This window comes from Petaurus breviceps, unplaced genomic scaffold, assembly GCF_028583685.1.
Source record: "Petaurus breviceps papuanus isolate PSGF00001 unplaced genomic scaffold, PetGlider_PUasm1.0 173, whole genome shotgun sequence".
Classification (NCBI taxonomy): Eukaryota; Metazoa; Chordata; class Mammalia; order Diprotodontia; family Petauridae; genus Petaurus; species Petaurus breviceps.
In genome coordinates this window covers 20,449,310-20,467,876 of record NW_027185759.1, presented here as the reverse complement: position 1 = coordinate 20,467,876, position 18,567 = coordinate 20,449,310, and the positions used below count along the sequence as shown (strand labels likewise).

The 18,567-nt window shown below is 40.4% G+C and overlaps 1 protein-coding gene and 1 non-coding gene across 2 annotated transcripts in view; both read left to right on the top strand.

Annotated features, from left to right (window-relative positions):
* The window catches only part of KPNA4 (karyopherin subunit alpha 4), a 55,425-nt gene extending 37,797 nt beyond the window's left edge, over positions 1 to 17,628 (top strand). Inside the window, exons 9-17 of the mRNA XM_069083497.1 lie at positions 1,723 to 1,892; positions 1,976 to 2,020; positions 6,142 to 6,273; positions 8,210 to 8,338; positions 10,860 to 10,964; positions 11,713 to 11,784; positions 13,248 to 13,410; positions 13,971 to 14,065; positions 15,630 to 17,628. Of these exons, the coding sequence (XP_068939598.1) occupies positions 1,723 to 1,892; positions 1,976 to 2,020; positions 6,142 to 6,273; positions 8,210 to 8,338; positions 10,860 to 10,964; positions 11,713 to 11,784; positions 13,248 to 13,410; positions 13,971 to 14,065; positions 15,630 to 15,728 (1,010 nt within the window). The 3' untranslated portion in view covers positions 15,729 to 17,628. The remainder of the gene's footprint in view (positions 1 to 1,722; positions 1,893 to 1,975; positions 2,021 to 6,141; positions 6,274 to 8,209; positions 8,339 to 10,859; positions 10,965 to 11,712; positions 11,785 to 13,247; positions 13,411 to 13,970; positions 14,066 to 15,629) is intronic.
* LOC138157918 (small Cajal body-specific RNA 7) lies at positions 9,717 to 10,039 on the top strand. Its single transcript, XR_011167501.1, has one exon. It is a non-coding gene; the product is annotated as a small Cajal body-specific RNA 7 (non-coding RNA).
* Positions 17,629 to 18,567: the final 939 nt, after the last annotated feature.

Sequence of the window (18,567 nt, the reverse complement as noted above, 5' to 3'; positions counted from 1 at the left end):
CAAATGTTATTTAAATTCCATCTTTATGCCTTCACATTCACTTTTGTGAAACATGCATGCATATAATATATAGATAGGTGATTTATGTAGACAGCTATGTGTTGCTTAGTGTATACTGTTTTTTACTGATGAGAGTTCACCAAAAAAATTTAGAATTCACTAATTTGTTCTTTCCTTAAGAGATACAGTAGAGAAAGTATAATGCCTTGTATATATATATACCCTGAGTTCCTTAAGTCATCCATAGTATCCACTTAAAGCTATAGAACCCCAAAAGGATATCCTGTCTTTAGATCAAGTGTTATCTCAGTACTTACTAATGGATGCTCATTGACTGACATACTGCAACTGTTGAAGCATCTTTTGTTTGTTTTTGCTGGAGGAATGTGTCTTGAACAGGCACTGAAATTGGGCCCAAAATTTAAAGGAAGGAATATAGCGGTCTGAGTCATGTTTAGGAAAATGTACAGCACTTTCAACAATTACAAGATTATGCTGTTTACTGAAACCTCAGTCTCATAGCACCAGTATTCATCCAGGGACACAGTGTGGCTTCGTCTCATGCAACACGATGCCACAACATCTGAAAACTCACCCTTGTGGTGACCTAGAGTGTGACGTGGAGACACACAGGGGGTACAGGTAGGCCACCAGCATGGCCCTAAAGATGAAGTGCATGCAAGAAATATGTGTGATCATGACAGGAGGTGAGGCACACACAGGGCGTAACAAAGGGATGGGTCACTTAATTCCTCTGTTGCCTGTAAAGGGGAAGACCTTCACTTCATTGGATCAGCCTCTGCAAAGGATTATGAAAGGACTTGGACACGTACTGTACCAAATGAGAAGTTACAGATGGATTTTGATCTTAGCTATTGAAGGGAGTACCTTCATCATTGAGACAGTTGGAATAGACTGAAATTGGAAACAGTGAATGAAATCCATAGCCAGAATCACCTAGAACTGAAAACAAAAATATGGAGTAAACTTGGAAATTCAGCCATTCTGCATAAATATTGTATTTGGTCTGTTTAGTACCTAGAGATTCTGGGTACAAATTCATGATTGAAATGTTCAAGATTATTGTAAGACGTTTTCTAGAGGCCATTAATAGTAGGTCACGTGTGTCCATGAAATGTTTGAGGTACTTTAGCAGGATTTTAGCATATTTTCCCCACTTTTTTTTTTTTTTTTTTTTTGCTTTTTGGAGGGCAATTGGGGTTAAGTGACTTGCCCAAGGTCACATGGCTAGTTTTTTTGTGTTACGTGTCTGAGGTTGGATTTGAGCTCAGGTCCTCCTGATTCCAGGGCTGGTGCTCTATTCACTGTGCCACCTAGCCGCCCCTATTTTCTCCACTTTTCATGAATTCCTTTCCTATGCTAATGAAAGTCATTCATTGATAGAGCAAAAGAAACTGGTGTTTATTCTTGTTCAAAGTAAAATACACATTTTTTCATGTTTTGGTGAAAAGGATTTCATAAACAGAACTATTGAATATCTGGGGAAGTATAGTCTTCACATAGATCTGCGTGAAGAAATAATCCTATTTACTCTAAGAAATAATCCTATTTCCATTTTTCTGTCATTACCTGATTTGTTTGAGAAATCTCTAAGAAATCTCAAGAAAGAAGAAAACCCAATGACATGAGTGTGAAACTTGCTCTTGTGTATTTCTTTTTATAGAAATTTTATTAATCTTTTGTAAAAAATTGATCTCACAGGTGATGGGCCTCAGTGTAGAGACTATGTCATAAGTCTTGGGGTTGTGAAGCCTTTACTCTCCTTCATCAGTCCATCTATCCCCATAACATTCTTGAGGAATGTTACTTGGGTTATGGTCAACTTATGTCGCCACAAAGACCCACCACCACCCATGGAAACCATTCAGGAGGTAAACATTTTCCTCCCCTTTTAAAAAATAAACTAGAAACAGTTGAATACATATTCATTTACAATTTTTATTTCTTTCCTCAGATTCTTCCAGCCCTCTGCGTTTTAATTCATCACACAGATGTGAATGTGAGTAAAAGTTTTACTGTGTCTATCCAGGACTGTTCAGATCACATACAGGTACACATGCCTGTTAGTGGTTCCAAAAACTTTTTTTTTATAAAGCAAAGCTTGTAGTGTGTACATTGTCCATTTGTCAATTCTCAGATAAGTGGGGAGTATTATTAAGTATTTACCCCAGTTCTACCTACCTTCATGATGAATGCATTAGGACTGCCTATAACATGGCTCAAAGTAGTGATAACTTGGCCAAAAACAAAATACTTTGCATTGGGTCTGAATGTGGAAGTGTTTCTTTTTTTTTCTTAAGTCTGTCTTATGTAAAACCTGAGCAAGGTTTGTATTTCATGTTTCTTCTTAGTAGGTGAATATGTTTTCTTTCAAAGATAGGTCTTTCTAAGGCATTAGTCCTTAAAATATCCAGGGTGTCCACATTTAATTTAAATTAAAAATTATTTTAATAATGGTTTAAATATTTTTTTAATAATGGTTTAAAAATTATTCAACATTTTATAAATTTGGAATGTCTCCTTGATGGGTGTATGCAGAAATTTCACTTTTTTTCTCTCATCCACATCACATTATTATTTTTCTAGAGTTGATCCTACTTTTTAAAGATTCAGTTTAACGCAAACATTTATTAACTAGCTTTTATGAGCAAGGCATTGAATTGTATACTAAGGAATAGAGAAAAAATTTTTTTCCTCTGGAGCCTTAAAATAAAGTTTTGTGCAGAGATATATCAGGAATGGAACCTAGGCCCTTCTCATATAACTCCTTTAAAAAGAGACCATTCTGCCCTTATGCACTCACCAAGTGGCAAATGAAGAGAAAAGTCTGGAATCAGTCCTTAAGCAGGAGCTAGAAGCAGGAGAGGAGGAGGGGAGCAGAGGTCACCTGGAGTCTCCACAGCGGGAGGCGTCGACTACAGTATCTGTCTCCTCAGAACAGATGGAAGAGATATGTGGTCACAGATGAGGAAACTGAAGGCCCGAAAAGTGTTGTGGACTTGGCCGAAGGCATGGAAGTAACAAGTGACAATTCTGTTTACATGAACTGTTGGTTTCTAAAAATCATTCTTCCAAAGGTTCTAGTGTGACGTTCTCATTCATGATGTTTCTGTGGAATATGGAGCATAGTATTAGAATTAGGCTGCATCAAGAAATTAAATATCTCTGAAGCCCTTCTAGGCAAACTATTTCAAACAACACTGTAAAGTGCACTTGAGGAGAGAGACTGTTTTTAATGTCTTAGGACATTCAGCTTGTCACTGTTATATTCAAGACATACAAAGATTGATAGGACACATACCTTGTTCTGTGCACAAAGCTGTGATGCAGTGGTCAGTGTGATAAGGCCTGTTAGAGGGCTGTGAGGAGCTTGAGAATGGAAGGAGGGGTCCCCTCCATTGGACCATCTGAAGTGGGAGGAGTAATGTGAGCAAAAGCCTGAAAATGGAAGAGTACACATGAAGACAGGACACCAATATTGTTCCAATTGGTTCAAAAGACCAGTGAGATACTGGGGAGTGGGCTAAGTTTGAGCCAGATTGTAGAGGGCCTTCAAATCCAGAATCCAGGAGTTACTACTTTGGTAGATGGGGACCATTGAAGGATTATTCATAAGAGTAGCATGATCAGGGGCAGCTAGGTGGCGCAGTGAGTAAGAGCACCAGCCCTGGAGTCGGGAGGACCCAGGATCGGTTCCAGCCTCAGATACTTAACACCCACACGAAAAAACTGTCTGTGTGACCTTGAGCAAGTTACTTAACCCCACTTGCTTTAAAAAAAAAAAGAATAGCATGGTCAGAGTAGTTTGTTTTTAGAATTTACACTGTGATTGGGTTAGTAGAGGAAGCCCTCAGGCAATTCTGTCAGTAAAGATTGGTGCCTGCTCTGCCACTTGAAGTCTTGGAGAGTTTGCTGGGGCAAACTTGCCCTGGGTCATTCATCCAGTAATCACAGCAATGAGTCAGAAGCAGAGCTTGAACCCAGGTTTTCTTGACTCCAAGGCCAGAGTCTTTCCAATACACTACCCTGCCTCCTGCTTCCAAATTATTATAGAAGCAGCATTGTGGAACAACGGATTGCAGTCTGTCCGAGTTGATGGCAGGAAGATCAGACAGGAGTCTGAGTGACGAGGCCCAAGGCCTAAGCAAAAGTAGATGAGAGGCCACAAAGAGAGAATGGACAGTGGCTGCAAGCTCATCAGCTGTGGGGTCCAAAGAAAAGACCCAGAATACAGAGAAAAAGATGGAATGTGAATTTGGGAGTGAACAAGATCACCTAAGAAGAAAAGAACCTTGAGGAATAGGGGAACGGGAGTACACTGTATGAGAAGCCAAGGGAGAAGAGACCACACGTATTGTCAGATGTCATGGAGAGTTAGAATCTGGTATTTCAATAATGAGGAAAATTGAAACTTAGTGGAAATGAACATGGCTTCTCTGGCTTTTTCATGCTGTGCTTTTAAAAAAGTAAATCTCAGCTTCTTTAAGTTTGACATCTACAGAAATCTTTAATCCTAAGTACTTAAAAGGCGACAATTTGAAAATTTTCATCTTATTTAGTGATATACAGAAATGTATGCTGTGCTCCTCTTTCCTTATTATCTCAGCCTGGGAATGTTAAGATACATTGAAGAATAAACAGGAAAATGTAACTAAAATTTTAACTACATAGTATTTTTGTGATTTGGCTCTGCGCAGGTGTTTGCCCTGTGTGAACTCTTGGGGCGTGTGTTGGTGTAAGGTGAGAAGATCTTCGGTCCTTTGCAAGTTGAAGTAGATACATACATGTCAGTACAGTCCTGCATGTATTTGTGACACAGACATGCCCGTGAATGTTAACATTTGATGCCAGTATCTTTCCTCTCGTGTTAGATGCTTTTCACTTTGGAAAATTTCCAGAGGAATTATGTCAAGTAACTTCCCTCTTTTTTTTTTTTTCATTCAACTCAATTTTTTTTCCCTGGGCTGCCTTATCCATTTGGGAGTTATTAAGGCTACAGATGACGTGCAGATAAAAACATGCAGAATGTTCATCATGATTCATTTCTAGAGTGAGACTATTTAAAGGGACCTGTAATTGGTGTGCAAGAACTATCCATTAATAACACTTGCAGGTTGATGGATCCTCATGTTGCCTTGATCTCTAGTTTGGAAGATTTTCATTGTCATGCAAGGGAGGGTTCCTTCAGAAGGAAACTCTGATGTTGGGGAAAGCCTTCTTAACAATGGACATCATCTCTTGAAAGTGTCGGCTCAAGTTGACCGTGCAAACACGCATCACTGCTTTGCTCAGACCATGACTGTACCTCTGATGACTAGGACCACTGCCATTGTTAGGACAGTCTTTACGTCCACTTACCCAGACATCCTTGGGACCTACTGCTACCCCTGAGCATTGACAAGGGAATTCGGATTTATATTGCCCCTCCCGTGTGCCCAGTGCCTTGCTGAGCGGTGGGGAGTGTTGACGTTTCCTACCTCCCTGCTTACTGCTGTGTGGTGTGGGAAGTGTGGTCTTTAGGAGGCACAGTGAAGCATGACTTCATGATGTTTATTATAAAGGTGAGGTTGAGAGGAAGATTCCCAGTGACTTATAAGGATAGGAAGAATGGGTAGAGGGGGCTATGGAGGCAGGACAGACCAAATGCTTCTGTGGGCACAGGAGCTGTAAACAAACAAAAGTCTGGAGATCTTGTCATTCAAAGAAACCTGGGTGGCGTGCCAGGATTCTTTTAAGTACTTGACAGTCTGGGCTCCTCACCAGCTCAAATTAAGTTCCCTCCAGACCTTACTAGATGTCTTTTGAGATGTTGAGGCCAAAAACAGTCCCTTCCCTCCTTGCATCTCCCCTTCTGGAAAAGTCTGAGCCAGTAGGGCTAGGCTGGTCCTCCCAGGATAGACACCACCCTTCCCTGGCCCCAGGAAGCCTTTCCAGGGGGGTCAGCCCTGCCAGAGCTAGGGCTGCTCTGCTGGCATTGACTTAGGGGTCACCGCTGCTCCACCAAGAAGCCTCTCATATGGCTTTAGGGGAGAAAGAAGTAAGAAGTGAAATAAAGGGAGGCTTATTCTGGACTTATATGACATTCCCAGGTCGTTGATGCACCTGATGTTTTTGTTCTAGATACTGGTAGACACTGTCTGGGCCCTCTCCTACCTGACTGATGCTGGCAACGAGCAGATCCAGATGGTCATCGACTCAGGCATTGTCCCTCATTTAGTCCCTCTGCTCAGCCACCAGGAAGTGAAGGTGCAGGTAAGGACCTGAGTATGGGCTATCTTGGTGGGATCACGTAGCATCTCGTGGTCAGCACCCCAACCCCCAGCCCCAACTCCAGAGGAGCTCCGTCTTTTCCTGATAGGCCAAAGCCCAGGGCCTCTTGCTCCCTAGTGCACTTGCACCTTGGCCCCTGCTGCTCATTGCACCTGTTGACAGGAATGAGGGAAGACCTTGTGCTACTGGATGTTAACCCTCAGGCCTTCCTTTGGCCACCCGTTCCTTTCTGAGTAGCTGTGTCCAAGAGTACACAAGGGTATTCATCTGTGCCCTACCTCGATAGGGATCTTTGGGGGAGGCTGGGGTTCCCATCTCCCGGCCCCTTGGTTCTGAACTGTCTGCTAGGAATGCCTAGGGGACAACAGTCCTTGCTCATTCAAAGTAGGGGGGTGGGATATGAGTTGAGGGGGATGAAGTTGTGTACAGACACATGCCCCAGTCAGGACAGAGAAGGTGGATGAGAGGGAGTCAGGCTGAATCAAGGAGTGTTCATCTCAGGCATATGGAATGACCAGTGCAAAGACGGAGATAAGCAAAGGAGCATCGTGTATGTGAGGAACAAAGAGAGTTTGGCTGGGGGGTGGCATGGGTTGGGAACAATGTCCAGGGAGGCTGGGAAGTATCGTAGCAACCAGTGTGTGAAGGGATTTCAAGGTTAAACAGGAGTCAGTATTTTATGCTGGGGACATGAGGGAGCCACTGGAGTTCGTTGGATATATCTGCTCTCAATGGAGAATCGCTTTGGCAGCAGTGTGTGGAGAGTGGCCTAGAGAGGGAGGATTAGTAATCAGTTGATTAGAAAGCAGTGTTACTAGGAATATAGATAGACACGTTATTGCATCACCTAAAGATTATGATGTACAAGTGACATCTGTTCTCAATGTTTTGGAAGTGTGTTGGGGGGGGGGGGTTGTTTTGTTTTTTTATCCAAATGTAGACAGGAAAGGATTGACTAAAACAATAAACAGGGAAGACAGAAATAGAACAGTTTTCAGAGCATAGTTCACACACTTCTCCTTTCTAAGATGAGAGTAAAGCGTTCTTTGAGTTTGGGAGACCTGGAGTGTTTCAGGAGAAGTTAAGTGATGAAGTATGGCGTGTACTTTGTCTTGAAACCTTATAGACTGGACTATGCAATAAGATTTCCTTTATGTCAGTCAGCCAGTTGAGTGAGTGTTGCATACTGAGTGACTGGATTCCTGAATTAGCTAGGAGCTCCCTAAAGTATTTCTGCTTTGGTGTGAAAGAATTTATGAATTCTATGAAGACTTGAAGGGGCATTTTGGAAATCAGTTGAATTGATTCTCTTAGGCCTTTTATATGTTCTGTGTACTGTATAAAAGCTGGGAGGATTAAATTTTAGAAATACATTTCAGAAAAAATTTTGATGACAGATTTTGAAATCTTTTAAATAAGAAATTAGGAGACAGAATACCTTCTCTAAACATTTTGGTTAGTCATAGGGAACCAGGAAAACTTGAGACAAGGAGAGATTGAGATTCTCTGTCATTCCAATAGATCCTTGTAACATGAAATACATCGGACTAGAAAGTGAAGGAAAAGTGAGACTGGATTCCGAGCTTTCAGAATCTTCTCCAAGGTTACTTTCTGCTCGCTGTCACATCTTGTGGGCACCCCTTTTTTGTTGGACTTTGTGCTCCTTGAGGGCAGGAATGGTGGTTTCCTTTGTATCCCCTCCTGAATGCGTGCACAGCCTCCACAGTGCCAGGTCCGTCGCAGGCACATGACACATGCTTATCGATTGATTTCTCAAGATCTCGTCCATCCTTCCTAGGCATGAGATCATATCTGGAATCTTTTCCATGTGTACAGTCAGTCACTTTACCTTTGAAAGCTGTTCACATTTGATCATATTTACTTGCATGAGAATTCAGGGAGTGTTTGTGTCTTTCAGACGGCTGCACTCCGAGCTGTCGGCAACATCGTCACCGGTACTGATGAACAGACGCAGGTTGTGCTGAACTGTGATGCTCTTTCACACTTCCCTGCACTTCTGACACATCCCAAAGAAAAAATCAATAAGGTGGGTCCATAATGAGTGTCTCAGGGCTCTGACCTGTGGAGGGGAGGGGAGGGGGCTTCCTCAGGACATAAAGCTCCCATACCTCAGGTAGCTTATGGCCTTCCTGCTGCTGCTTCCAGCGAGGCTTACTTCACCTCCATTCATAGGTATTTGTCTCCTATAGTCTGTGACGCTAAAGCAGTTCGGGTATTATGACTGAATAAAATAGAAGTCAGTTGTCAGATTGAATGACAACTATTTGGGATAATTAGGCCTTTATTTGTTTTCTCCTTTAAAAGAAAACTGCCAGTTTAGCTGAGCCCACTGAGTTTTAGGTAAGAGTTGCTGAAGATGTCTTCTTATTAAAGAGAGGTTTAAGTTTAATAATTTCCTCAAATACTGACAAATTGAATCTGAGAATCTTATTGATTTTCCAGGGTAAGTATTTCATAAAGGTTTTACAGGTGATTCAGACCCTAATATCCTAGGATGCAAATTGTAAAATCAGTCAGTAACTGTCAGAAATGCTAGAATGTGTGGGACATCGTCCTTAGTGGTTCCTGATTTCTGACTTGTTTCTAGTAACTCAAACTAGGCAGAAGATAGGACTCATCTTTATTTTACAGTTCCATGAATTGCTTCAGTTTGGGAATAAAAACTTCCTGATCGTTAAAAGAAAACAAGTTGGAAATTCATCCTGGTTATAATTAATAAGACTCTTAAGTTCATTGTCCTCAGAACTATACAGAGAGTGGTCTAAATTTACTATTCAGATGTATATTAATGACCCCATCTTGCAGTGGGTTATCAAGGACCAGATAATTAATGGCCCTTTTTCCTCAAAAGGCAACCTTTGAGTTAAGTCTAAGAGGATTACATGTTGTGTTAAAGAATTAGCCATGTACCTGTGACTTCTCAATGGGGTTGAAAAACTTTAGCATAAATCATTGCATCAAGATATTTTGGTTTAATATAGGCATCTACTGTTTAATTTTGCTTTTAATTGGAAATGTGTTTTCAAAATGAGACTTGAAAAGCTCCTCAGTGTGAGTAGGTTTGCAAATTCTTTGTAAGGAGAAATTCAGGTTGATTTAAGTTGTTTAGGTTTCAGATGAAGGTAAAATGTCATGGTGTCTCATAGCATAGGTTTTGGGGTTTGGGGATTTTTTGTTTTTGTTTTTGGAGAGCTATTGGGGTTAAGTGACTTGCCCAAAGTCACACAGATAGTAATTGTGTCAAGTGTCTGAGGCCAGATTTGAATTCAGGTTCTCCTGACTCCAGGGCCAGTGCTCTATTTACTGTGCCACCTAGCCACTGTGAGTTTTTTTTTTTAAAGGAATAATTTGCCAAGTAAATACATAAAAGCAGTTATAAAATGATTTTTAAAAACTAGCTCTCTTGGAAATGATGAAACAGAGATAACTGGGTGCGTTTGAATGGTGTGTGATTTGAGCGTTATTAAATTTATTATAAAATTAAGTAAACATTAAAATTGGGGGGGAGGGAAGGTCTATGTGTGTTTGTGGATGTAAGTGAAAAGGCTAAGGAAAGTGAGCCCTGACTGACAATGAAGATATCGGAGTGCATCTGAGGCTACTGTGAAAAACATGAGTGTTTATTACAGCTTTGCCAGTGATTATAACTCAGGAGCAGCTCACTTACCTGCCTGGCACCCTAGAGTCTCTAACAGGTTCATAAATGTGGACCTGTGATCTGATCCATAAGAGCTAAGTGTTTGATTAATGTACGTCATTTTGTGTAAATGTTCTCGCCCTTCTCACCCCCTACCGCCATCAGTTAAATGAATAGACCTGGCGCCCACACACACATGTATATACATTTCCCCTCTGCTTTTAGTAGCAGTGGTTTTTGGGGGGGGGGGTTAAATGGTTTAGTATTTTTATTCATTTGTTTGTTTTAGTTTTTAGTATTTTTAGTCAAAAATACAAACCATTTGGTAGGAGTGATAATGATAAAAAGAATCACAAACAGGAACAAAATAGCCAGTCAGAGAAAACAGTAAAGCAGGAAGTTCCTTCTTTCTTCCCTTTTATTGTTCCTGCTGGTCTTGGTCCTGGTCCTGGTTCCTGAGGAGAGAAGGCATGAGGCCTTTTAAAATAGATCTTTGTCAGCCAGGACTGGGAGGCATAATGGGACCAAATAACTTGTTGGCTAATACTGAGAGTTATCTTGAAAAAGCATGTAAAGTTTTGTTCCTCTAAAATCAAAACTGTGATTATATTAAATCATTTAAATTACTTTTTAAAATTCTCACACATTCACTGCAGTTCTTGTGGGATTTTGGTTTGTTTTGACTTTTCGTTCTGAATCTTTTGTTTTGGTTTTTATCGGCCAGTTTTGACAGGATCTGTTAAAATTTTAAGCAATTGTGAAGCCATCACAGATAGTGTTATACATCATTGACGATAGGAGTATTTTATCTTAGTTATTTTGACAGTATTGTAAAGGTTATTAATTTTGTTAATAATTAAATATTTTAAAATTAATCCTATCTGTTATTGAAGGGATTTTTTTTTTCTAGGAGGCAGTGTGGTTCCTCTCAAATATCACTGCGGGAAATCAGCAACAGGTTCAGGCAGTGATTGATGCCAGCCTTGTGCCCATGATCATACACCTGTTAGACAAGGTAAGGGAGTATTCTGGGGGGTAGAGTGCTGTCTTCATAGTATTTATAGATTGCACCAGCCTCATGATCATGATCCATGCGTGTTTTAGACAAGGCAGCATTCTGTGGGGGTGATTGTTGGATCTGTCCTCATGTTTAGTAACTGAATTGGTTTGAGTTTATATACTATGAAACTAATAATGTAGTAGTAGTGAAATCTGATAGACTTTGTTATACGTAACCTTATCTGCCCTCAAGGACCGTGCATGCCACTGGGAGTGTTGGAGTTATCAAATTCCTTCTGAGCTTCACTGGCTCCTGTAGGCATTTTTGTCCTATTTTAAAAACAAAGCATTCTTCTCTCTGTGATGCTGAATTTTCTGAGCATAATACTTTATCCTCTGTCTTTGTCCTTCTTGAATGCATTGTTTGTGCTGTGGTGGGGCAGCCCACAAGAACATACGTGACAGAATGACATGGTGATTTTTGCACTAGTGAGAGTCTTTCACCCGGTATGGAGCTCTGTGATGCTTACCTTCCTTCTTTATGCCACAGTTGGTGAAGTCAACAGTTTTGATGACTTGGTGGACCTAGAGAGGGAAACCAGTCACCCTGCTCAGAATTTGGTCTTCTGTCATTAGGTCACTAGACTTTTTGGAATGAGAGAGATGATAGGTTGTTGCCAGTTGTCATTCCTTGAAGCAGACGAGAGCAGACCCTCTAGGACTGATTTGTTTTGAAAAGTCTCAGAGTGTCTTCTTTTTTTCAGGGCGATTTTGGAACTCAGAAAGAAGCTGCTTGGGCCATAAGTAACTTAACAATCAGTGGAAGAAAAGACCAGGTAAGGAGGGCATCCTGTGCTTTTCATACCCATTATTGGTCCTCTGTCGGGGAGGGCTCAGGAGAACCCCAGGATGAGAGGCACACACGCCTTAGAGAATAGAGAAAGGAGATGTTTCAGAGTGTTTATACCCAGTCCTCCTTTGGAAGCTTCAGCTTGTTGCTTCTAACAGGCCAGTGTCAGACTTTATTTAAGTTGTTCAAAGAAGTTTCTTTCTCAGGCAGCACTTCCCTCTGGCCATTTTTTTCTGTCAGAATTTCATTTTTTGTTGGGTTAGTGACATTTATCACCAGTGAATTCGACTTGGTTTTTATCACATGGAGTATAATACTTGACCCTGACTGACATTCTGTGCAGAGCTTTACCAGCTTTCCTAGAAAAGAAGAGAATGTATGTATTGCTATATAATTGGGCCTTCATTTAATTCTCATGCTTTGTATGCTTTAAAAAAAAAAAATGTTACATTTAAGCCAAAAACAAAAAGAAACCCAGAACATGGACTATTTTTCACGGTGTTGGCCTCACCACAACGCACAGCCAGCTGCCTCACCAGTGGGAGCAGGAGGTCAGAAAGCCAGTGCTTGTCGTTGCAGACGAGTGAAGTCAGTCATCTGTAGGGCTGCGTTACCGTCATTGCATGGCTTTGGTGCTGTGTGCTCGGCTCCATCTGTTAGGGGAAGCATTTCTTCCAATCCTTCCCTCTCCTGTTTTCTCTGATACAACAGCCCTCATGGTCACTGTATGGCTTTGGTGCTATGTACTCGGCTCCATCTGTTAGGGGAAGCGTTTCTTCCAATCCTTCCCGCTCCTGTTTTCTCTGATACAACAGCCCTCACGGTCACTGTATGGCTTTGGTGCTGGGTGCTCGGCTCCGTCTGTTAGGGGAAGCGTTTCTTCCAAGCCGTCCCGCTCCTGTTTTCTTTGATACAACAGCCCTCACATTCCCCAGTTTGTTCATTCATTGCCTAATTAACATGCAGCTATTTAGTTTCCAGTTTTTTGCTGCTATGAAGGCTCCTGTAAATATTTTGGGATTTATTTGCATCTTACTCTTAGTGTACTTTTTCTTCAAGCACTCATCATGTTTCTATAGGAATCCTTGTGTCCTCCAATTGTATTAGTTTACTTTTCATCATCATATCTTCAAAGAGATTAATAGGAACTCTGGTGTATTTTATTAAAGTTTAGATCACTGCGTATTCTAATTTGCTGATCCAGCTAGATACTGGTTTGCATTGAATTGTGTAAGTTTAAAAACCAGACATATTTTAGCATAAAGTCACATTGTCACACACATAGGCCTTGTTGTGCAGTGGGAGGAGAGAGAGAGGAGCTGACTCCTGATGCTGCTGGGGAGGCTGTGCTGACTCCCTGGAGCCTTCTGTGGCCTCGGCCGTCCTCCTCTGTGAAGCGAAGCCCCTCCAGCACTGAGCCTCTGTGGTCCTTGTGCTCTCTTTCCTCAGGTGGCCTACCTTATCCAGCAGAATGTTATCCCGCCTTTCTGCAACTTGCTGACTGTGAAAGATGCTCAGGTGGTACAGGTGGTACTTGATGGGCTAAGTAATATATTAAAAATGGCTGAAGACGAGGCCGAAACCATAGCCAACCTAATAGAAGAGTGTGGGGGTAAGTTCAGTGTTTTGGTAAACATTTCACTAAGTAACATTTTCAACATTTTTCAGTTTACTGCCTTGAGGAATGTCTAAATAACTTAACACTGTATCTAAGCTTCGTGTGTGTGCGCTGCCACTGTAAACATTAAATAACAAAGTAATTTTGTTAATGTCTTGTGTTGCATAAGGTAACATATAAGATTGCAGTTACAAAATTGAAATTACTTTAAAGATAATAACATGTTGGAAATCATGGACTAATTATATATTCTCAGAGTGGATATTAAAAGTAAATTAATGGTCTTTTGGAGGAAACATACGTGGTTTTGCTTTCTTTGTCCAAATAATGAAGATTAATAGGCTGATTAGCATTTGAAGGCAAATACCTCCTTTTCTTTGATTCAGTTTTCAAGTAATATAGTTACATGTAGAACTGTGACCAGAATGAAATTTGGGGGGGACCTTTGTCTGAATTAAACATGGGATTTCAAAGTAGATACAATTATTGCTTTGATAATCATTACTTTTGAATATTACTGTAGTTTCTTTTACTTAATAAAATGTTTTTTGCAGGCCTTGAAAAGATTGAACAGCTTCAAAATCACGAAAATGAAGACATCTACAAGCTGGCCTATGAGATCATTGATCAGTTCTTCTCATCAGATGATGTATTAACTTTAAGTTCATTTCTTTTTTGAAGAGGGAAGCCGAGAGTAGGAATTTGAGGGGCTTTTTTTGTTTTGTTTGGATGGAACAAAAGAGCAAAGCAGAATACCAGCTACTTGGCTATTTACTCGAGGTTGTTGAAGGACTGATTATCCCAAAAAATAAGGCCATTTTTATTCTGAAATTACCCTTAGCAGGCAAATGTTTTAACTTCTTAAAAATCCTTTCAAAAAGATATTACTTGTAAGTGAATGGTATAAACACTTGCCAAAGTCAAAGATTCAGGCACTCATGTCAGATGTTTTTCCTCATGGCTCTAGTCTTGTAATCTTCATACATGAAATCTGCAAGCAAACTGTAAAGTATCAGATGGCTTGTAGAACTGTCATTTCATCTGTAATTAAGAGGAACCATTTTGCCACAGTTATACCCTTGAGTCTGTGACAGTCTCCTTCAAAAATAACTTGGATGCCAGAATCCATATTTATAGCTGCCATAAAGAGGCAGCTTCAGGTGAGGAAGACGTGGGTGAAGTCTGGCCTTAGTTCAGGTGACCTGTGACCTTTGCCAAGTCACTAAGCACCCACAACACCAACTTGCTAAGTGCCAAAGACCACAGTTTGTTGGGGCTTGGCATTAGGAGAGGTGGGTTATCTCACTTGGGACTCCATTCCCAACACCAAAAAAATCGCTGATCTGGACAGAAATCCCTTAATCACCTTTATTCACAGAGTTCTAATTAGAAGAGAACTCGATAAGTGAGATTACCTCAGAACTATACACGGCTATAGATCTGACCTAAGTGTTGTCCTTCCGTAGTATCAAGAGTAGAGCACAAAGCATTCCATGTAGAGTGTGCAGGCTTCAAACAGATTGAGAAATGTTATGAGGCAAATAAGAGAAATAAAATACCAGAAGCACAGCTCTGTGTTACTTAGGAACACAAACACGGAAATCCTAAATGAAATCATAGCATGAGTTTGACTTTTCTCCAAAAGTCCAGAAAAGACTGTAAGGAGGAGTAAATGGATCACTGCAATACATTGCATTAGCAGAAAGAAATATTCAGATTCCTGTTATATCAACAAAATGTGAAGGATCAGCTTTTTAAAATTAAATAGTTTAAAGATAGTATTCATTTAAAAATAGAGATTTTGATCAGAGGAATGCATCCCAAAAATAGATTCAAACTAATATTTGATTTATAAAAGAAACTACAACAATAGTGGGAAGAAACATTAAAAGTTGTGACAACTGGGTCGTGATAGATCAGGGTTCGACAAACTAACTCTACCAGGCCCTGTTGTGGCAATGCCCAGTGAATTAAGAATGGTTTTTGCATTTTCAAGCAAAGTTTTATTTTTTTTTTTATGTAAAAACCATTCTTAGCTCATGGTTATTCACCAGCCACTGAGCTAGATTATCTGCCTTCTTCAAGTGTCATAGATTATCTTTAAAGGGGATTCGTTTGATGTAAAATTTTCTGAAACTCTGTAAGATTTGCTTTTAAATGTCTAGCCTTAACCTTTTTTCCTTTTCTCTCCTCTCTGTCCCCCACCTTTCTAGATTGATGAAGACCCTAGCCTTGTTCCAGAGGCGATACAGGGGGGAACATTTGGTTTCAATTCCTCTGCCAACGTACCGACGGAAGGGTTCCAGTTTTAGAGAGATGTTGTGGAAGTGTTGGGTACAATGCAGCACTGATATATATACATATATATATATAAAAAAAAGGTTTGATCCATCAAGCTTGGCTCATGGGATCTGCTGCTGCATTAAATCGGGGAAAGAGAACGTGAAGATTTCATTTGGAATCACAGAAAGCCCAAATGAAGTCAAGGTGGCGAGTGGGTGCGAGTGAGAGTGAGTGGCAAAATGTAATGAAAAACTTCACACGGATGCTTATTTAGGTCGTTCAAAGGAAAAGGGCTCAGGTCACTGTGTGCTGGGCCTGAGAAGGAACATGGGCTAGAGCTAGAGCAACAGGGGGTGCAGAATCACCATCTTCCAGCCTTGTAAGCATTAATGAGAACAGGGTGCCCGTCCGAGCCCGAGGAGAGAGAGCCCCGGTCTTGCTGTGACTGCAGCCCTGTGTGAATGGAAGACATTGAGCGGGCTCTGGCCTCCGTGGTGGGGAGCCCGGCTCATCTTTCAGCCCCAGGGCTCCTCCCTCGGGGAGCAGACCCCGGTTATGGAGGGGCGCGTGTGCGAGAGTGTGGTTGTGGTGCTGTATGGGGATGCGTGCGAGCTTGATTCGCCTTCAGGGGCTGGGGACAAACCTGGGAATCATCAGGGGGAGACCCTAAGTGTTGGCGTACACTGGACATGGAAATAAAAGACCGGTTTAGCAGCAGACTTTGGTTTACTTCTGCAGCCTGGGTTTCCTTTCCCTTTCTCTTGGACCTTTTTTTTTTCTTTCCTTTCTGTTTGTTCTTTTTCTTTTTCTTTTCATTCTTTTTTTTTCCCCTAATTACTTTATCTAGTATGGCTTTATTAGTTGCTTGTCAAGTCAGATAACTTCAGGAAGGAGTCCCTGTGCATTTGCACCAGATGAATGTTTGATGTTATGAAAAGCTTTCCATATCATCAAAACTAATTTGTGTAGACTTTTGCATGAAAAATCAGAATTTCCCTCCAAATAGACTGTGTTGCAGTACACAAGTTGCCATAATAGTAAGAAACAGTAAAATGTGCTTTCTAAAGCCATCCTTTTCATTTTCAAAGATAACATGAAGCTCTTTGCATGTGGTAATAATCTACAGCCTAGTTCAGTTTTAGATTTTGTTGAGTCCTGTAAAGAAGAAAAAGGAAAAAGTTTTCAGTTGTGGTAGAATCCCGTGCTGTGTTTAAATGTTACTTGCTTTCAAACTTTGTTTTCTATGAAAATGATATGGAAACTTCTAAAATGGAATTTGGTGCATATGTACTGCCGAAATAAAGACCGATGATGAGGTGTGAATAGATGTACAAATCAAGTAATGGTTTGAACACCTTTAATAATATGCCTAATCTGTTCAATTGTTTTAGAATCTTTTTATCTTAGATGTAGGCAGCCATGAACAATCTATTTTGAGCCACTTTAGGGAGAAAACTTTGTATTTCTAAAACTTGCATAAAAGGCATGCAAGTGGTTTTTATAAATTGGAATAATACCTCAGTTTTGAGGTTCTGCACACTAAATTAAATGTGACACAAATAAATTTGTACAAAAAGAACTCTTTATAAGGTGGCTCATTGTAGGAAACCCTGTGCCTTCCCCTTCGAGCACACGTGTTGCATGAACAGCGGTTTGCTATAAGAAACATACCAGATTAGCCACCATTAGCATCGTTATCTACTTTGTGTTTAAAAATCAACTGGTAATTCTGAAACACTGTAGAATGGATAAAGATTATTTTGTGATCATAACTCTTTGTTGGACTAGAGTATTTTTGCAGCATTCCTTGTCATCAGAACATGGTTAAAGTTTAAAACTAGAAGCAGCAGAAAACTAGCTTGTAAAATTTATCCAAGTAGAGTGCAGGCTAGGCTGTCTTGGGGAAATAAACATTAAAACTTAAAGCAATGTTTTTCACGGGGTGTGGTATGTGTGTGTGTGTATGCCTGCGCGGGGAGAAGAGCTTTCTATTAATAAGACATGACAACATAACAATTCAGCTTATTAAGGTTCTCTCACCTTTTTACCTCCTAGGCATTTGACCTGCCTCAAAACCAAAAGAATATAGGAGATTGACTTTTGAGCAGCTTAGTTGTACAATTTCCTCATGATGTGACAATATTATTAGCCATTTAATTTGCACATGAAAACATATGTACTCTCCTCCCTTTCAAATAGCCTTTCCATGAGAATGATCTTAAGAATGGCTTTAACTCTATTTAGAACCATGCCCTGACAGCATTGGTATGTCTGTCATTGACTGATGGGTTTTGTAAAAAATAGAATTTTTACATGAGATTTGGTAATGGATGTTTACATAGAAATGGGCTAAATGCCTTAAATAATTTCATCAAGCCATAAGCCCTTTTTCCCCCATTGTTTTTTCTTCCTTTGGTAAATATGACTCAAAGATAAAACTAGCGAGCTTATTGCTTAAATTTTGTTATTGAAGCATGCAACATCTCATTAAATGTAAGGGCTATTTCATACTTCAAACATATTTCCCCTTCAACTCATGACTTCGAACCCTTTCCCCCCACTCCTAATAGATCAATGTCTCTGTTCTCTTTCAAGTTTATTTTCTCTCAACATCTGTTAATAGTTAACTGATAGTGTATTTAAACACAGTTATATACTTAACTGTTAGCCAGTAGTCCAGGAAGTTGGCTCATCCAAAATAGGACTTCATTATTTCTCAGTGAAGGAAAAATGGATAAGCAAAGACCAATTTTCTTTTCTCCCTCCATCCCCATCCCCAGTAAAAATGCTAAATTGGAGTCATGTGCATAACCCTAGATTAGGATTGACCTTCTTGGGGGGACAGACAAGGAGGGGTTGGAGAGGTGA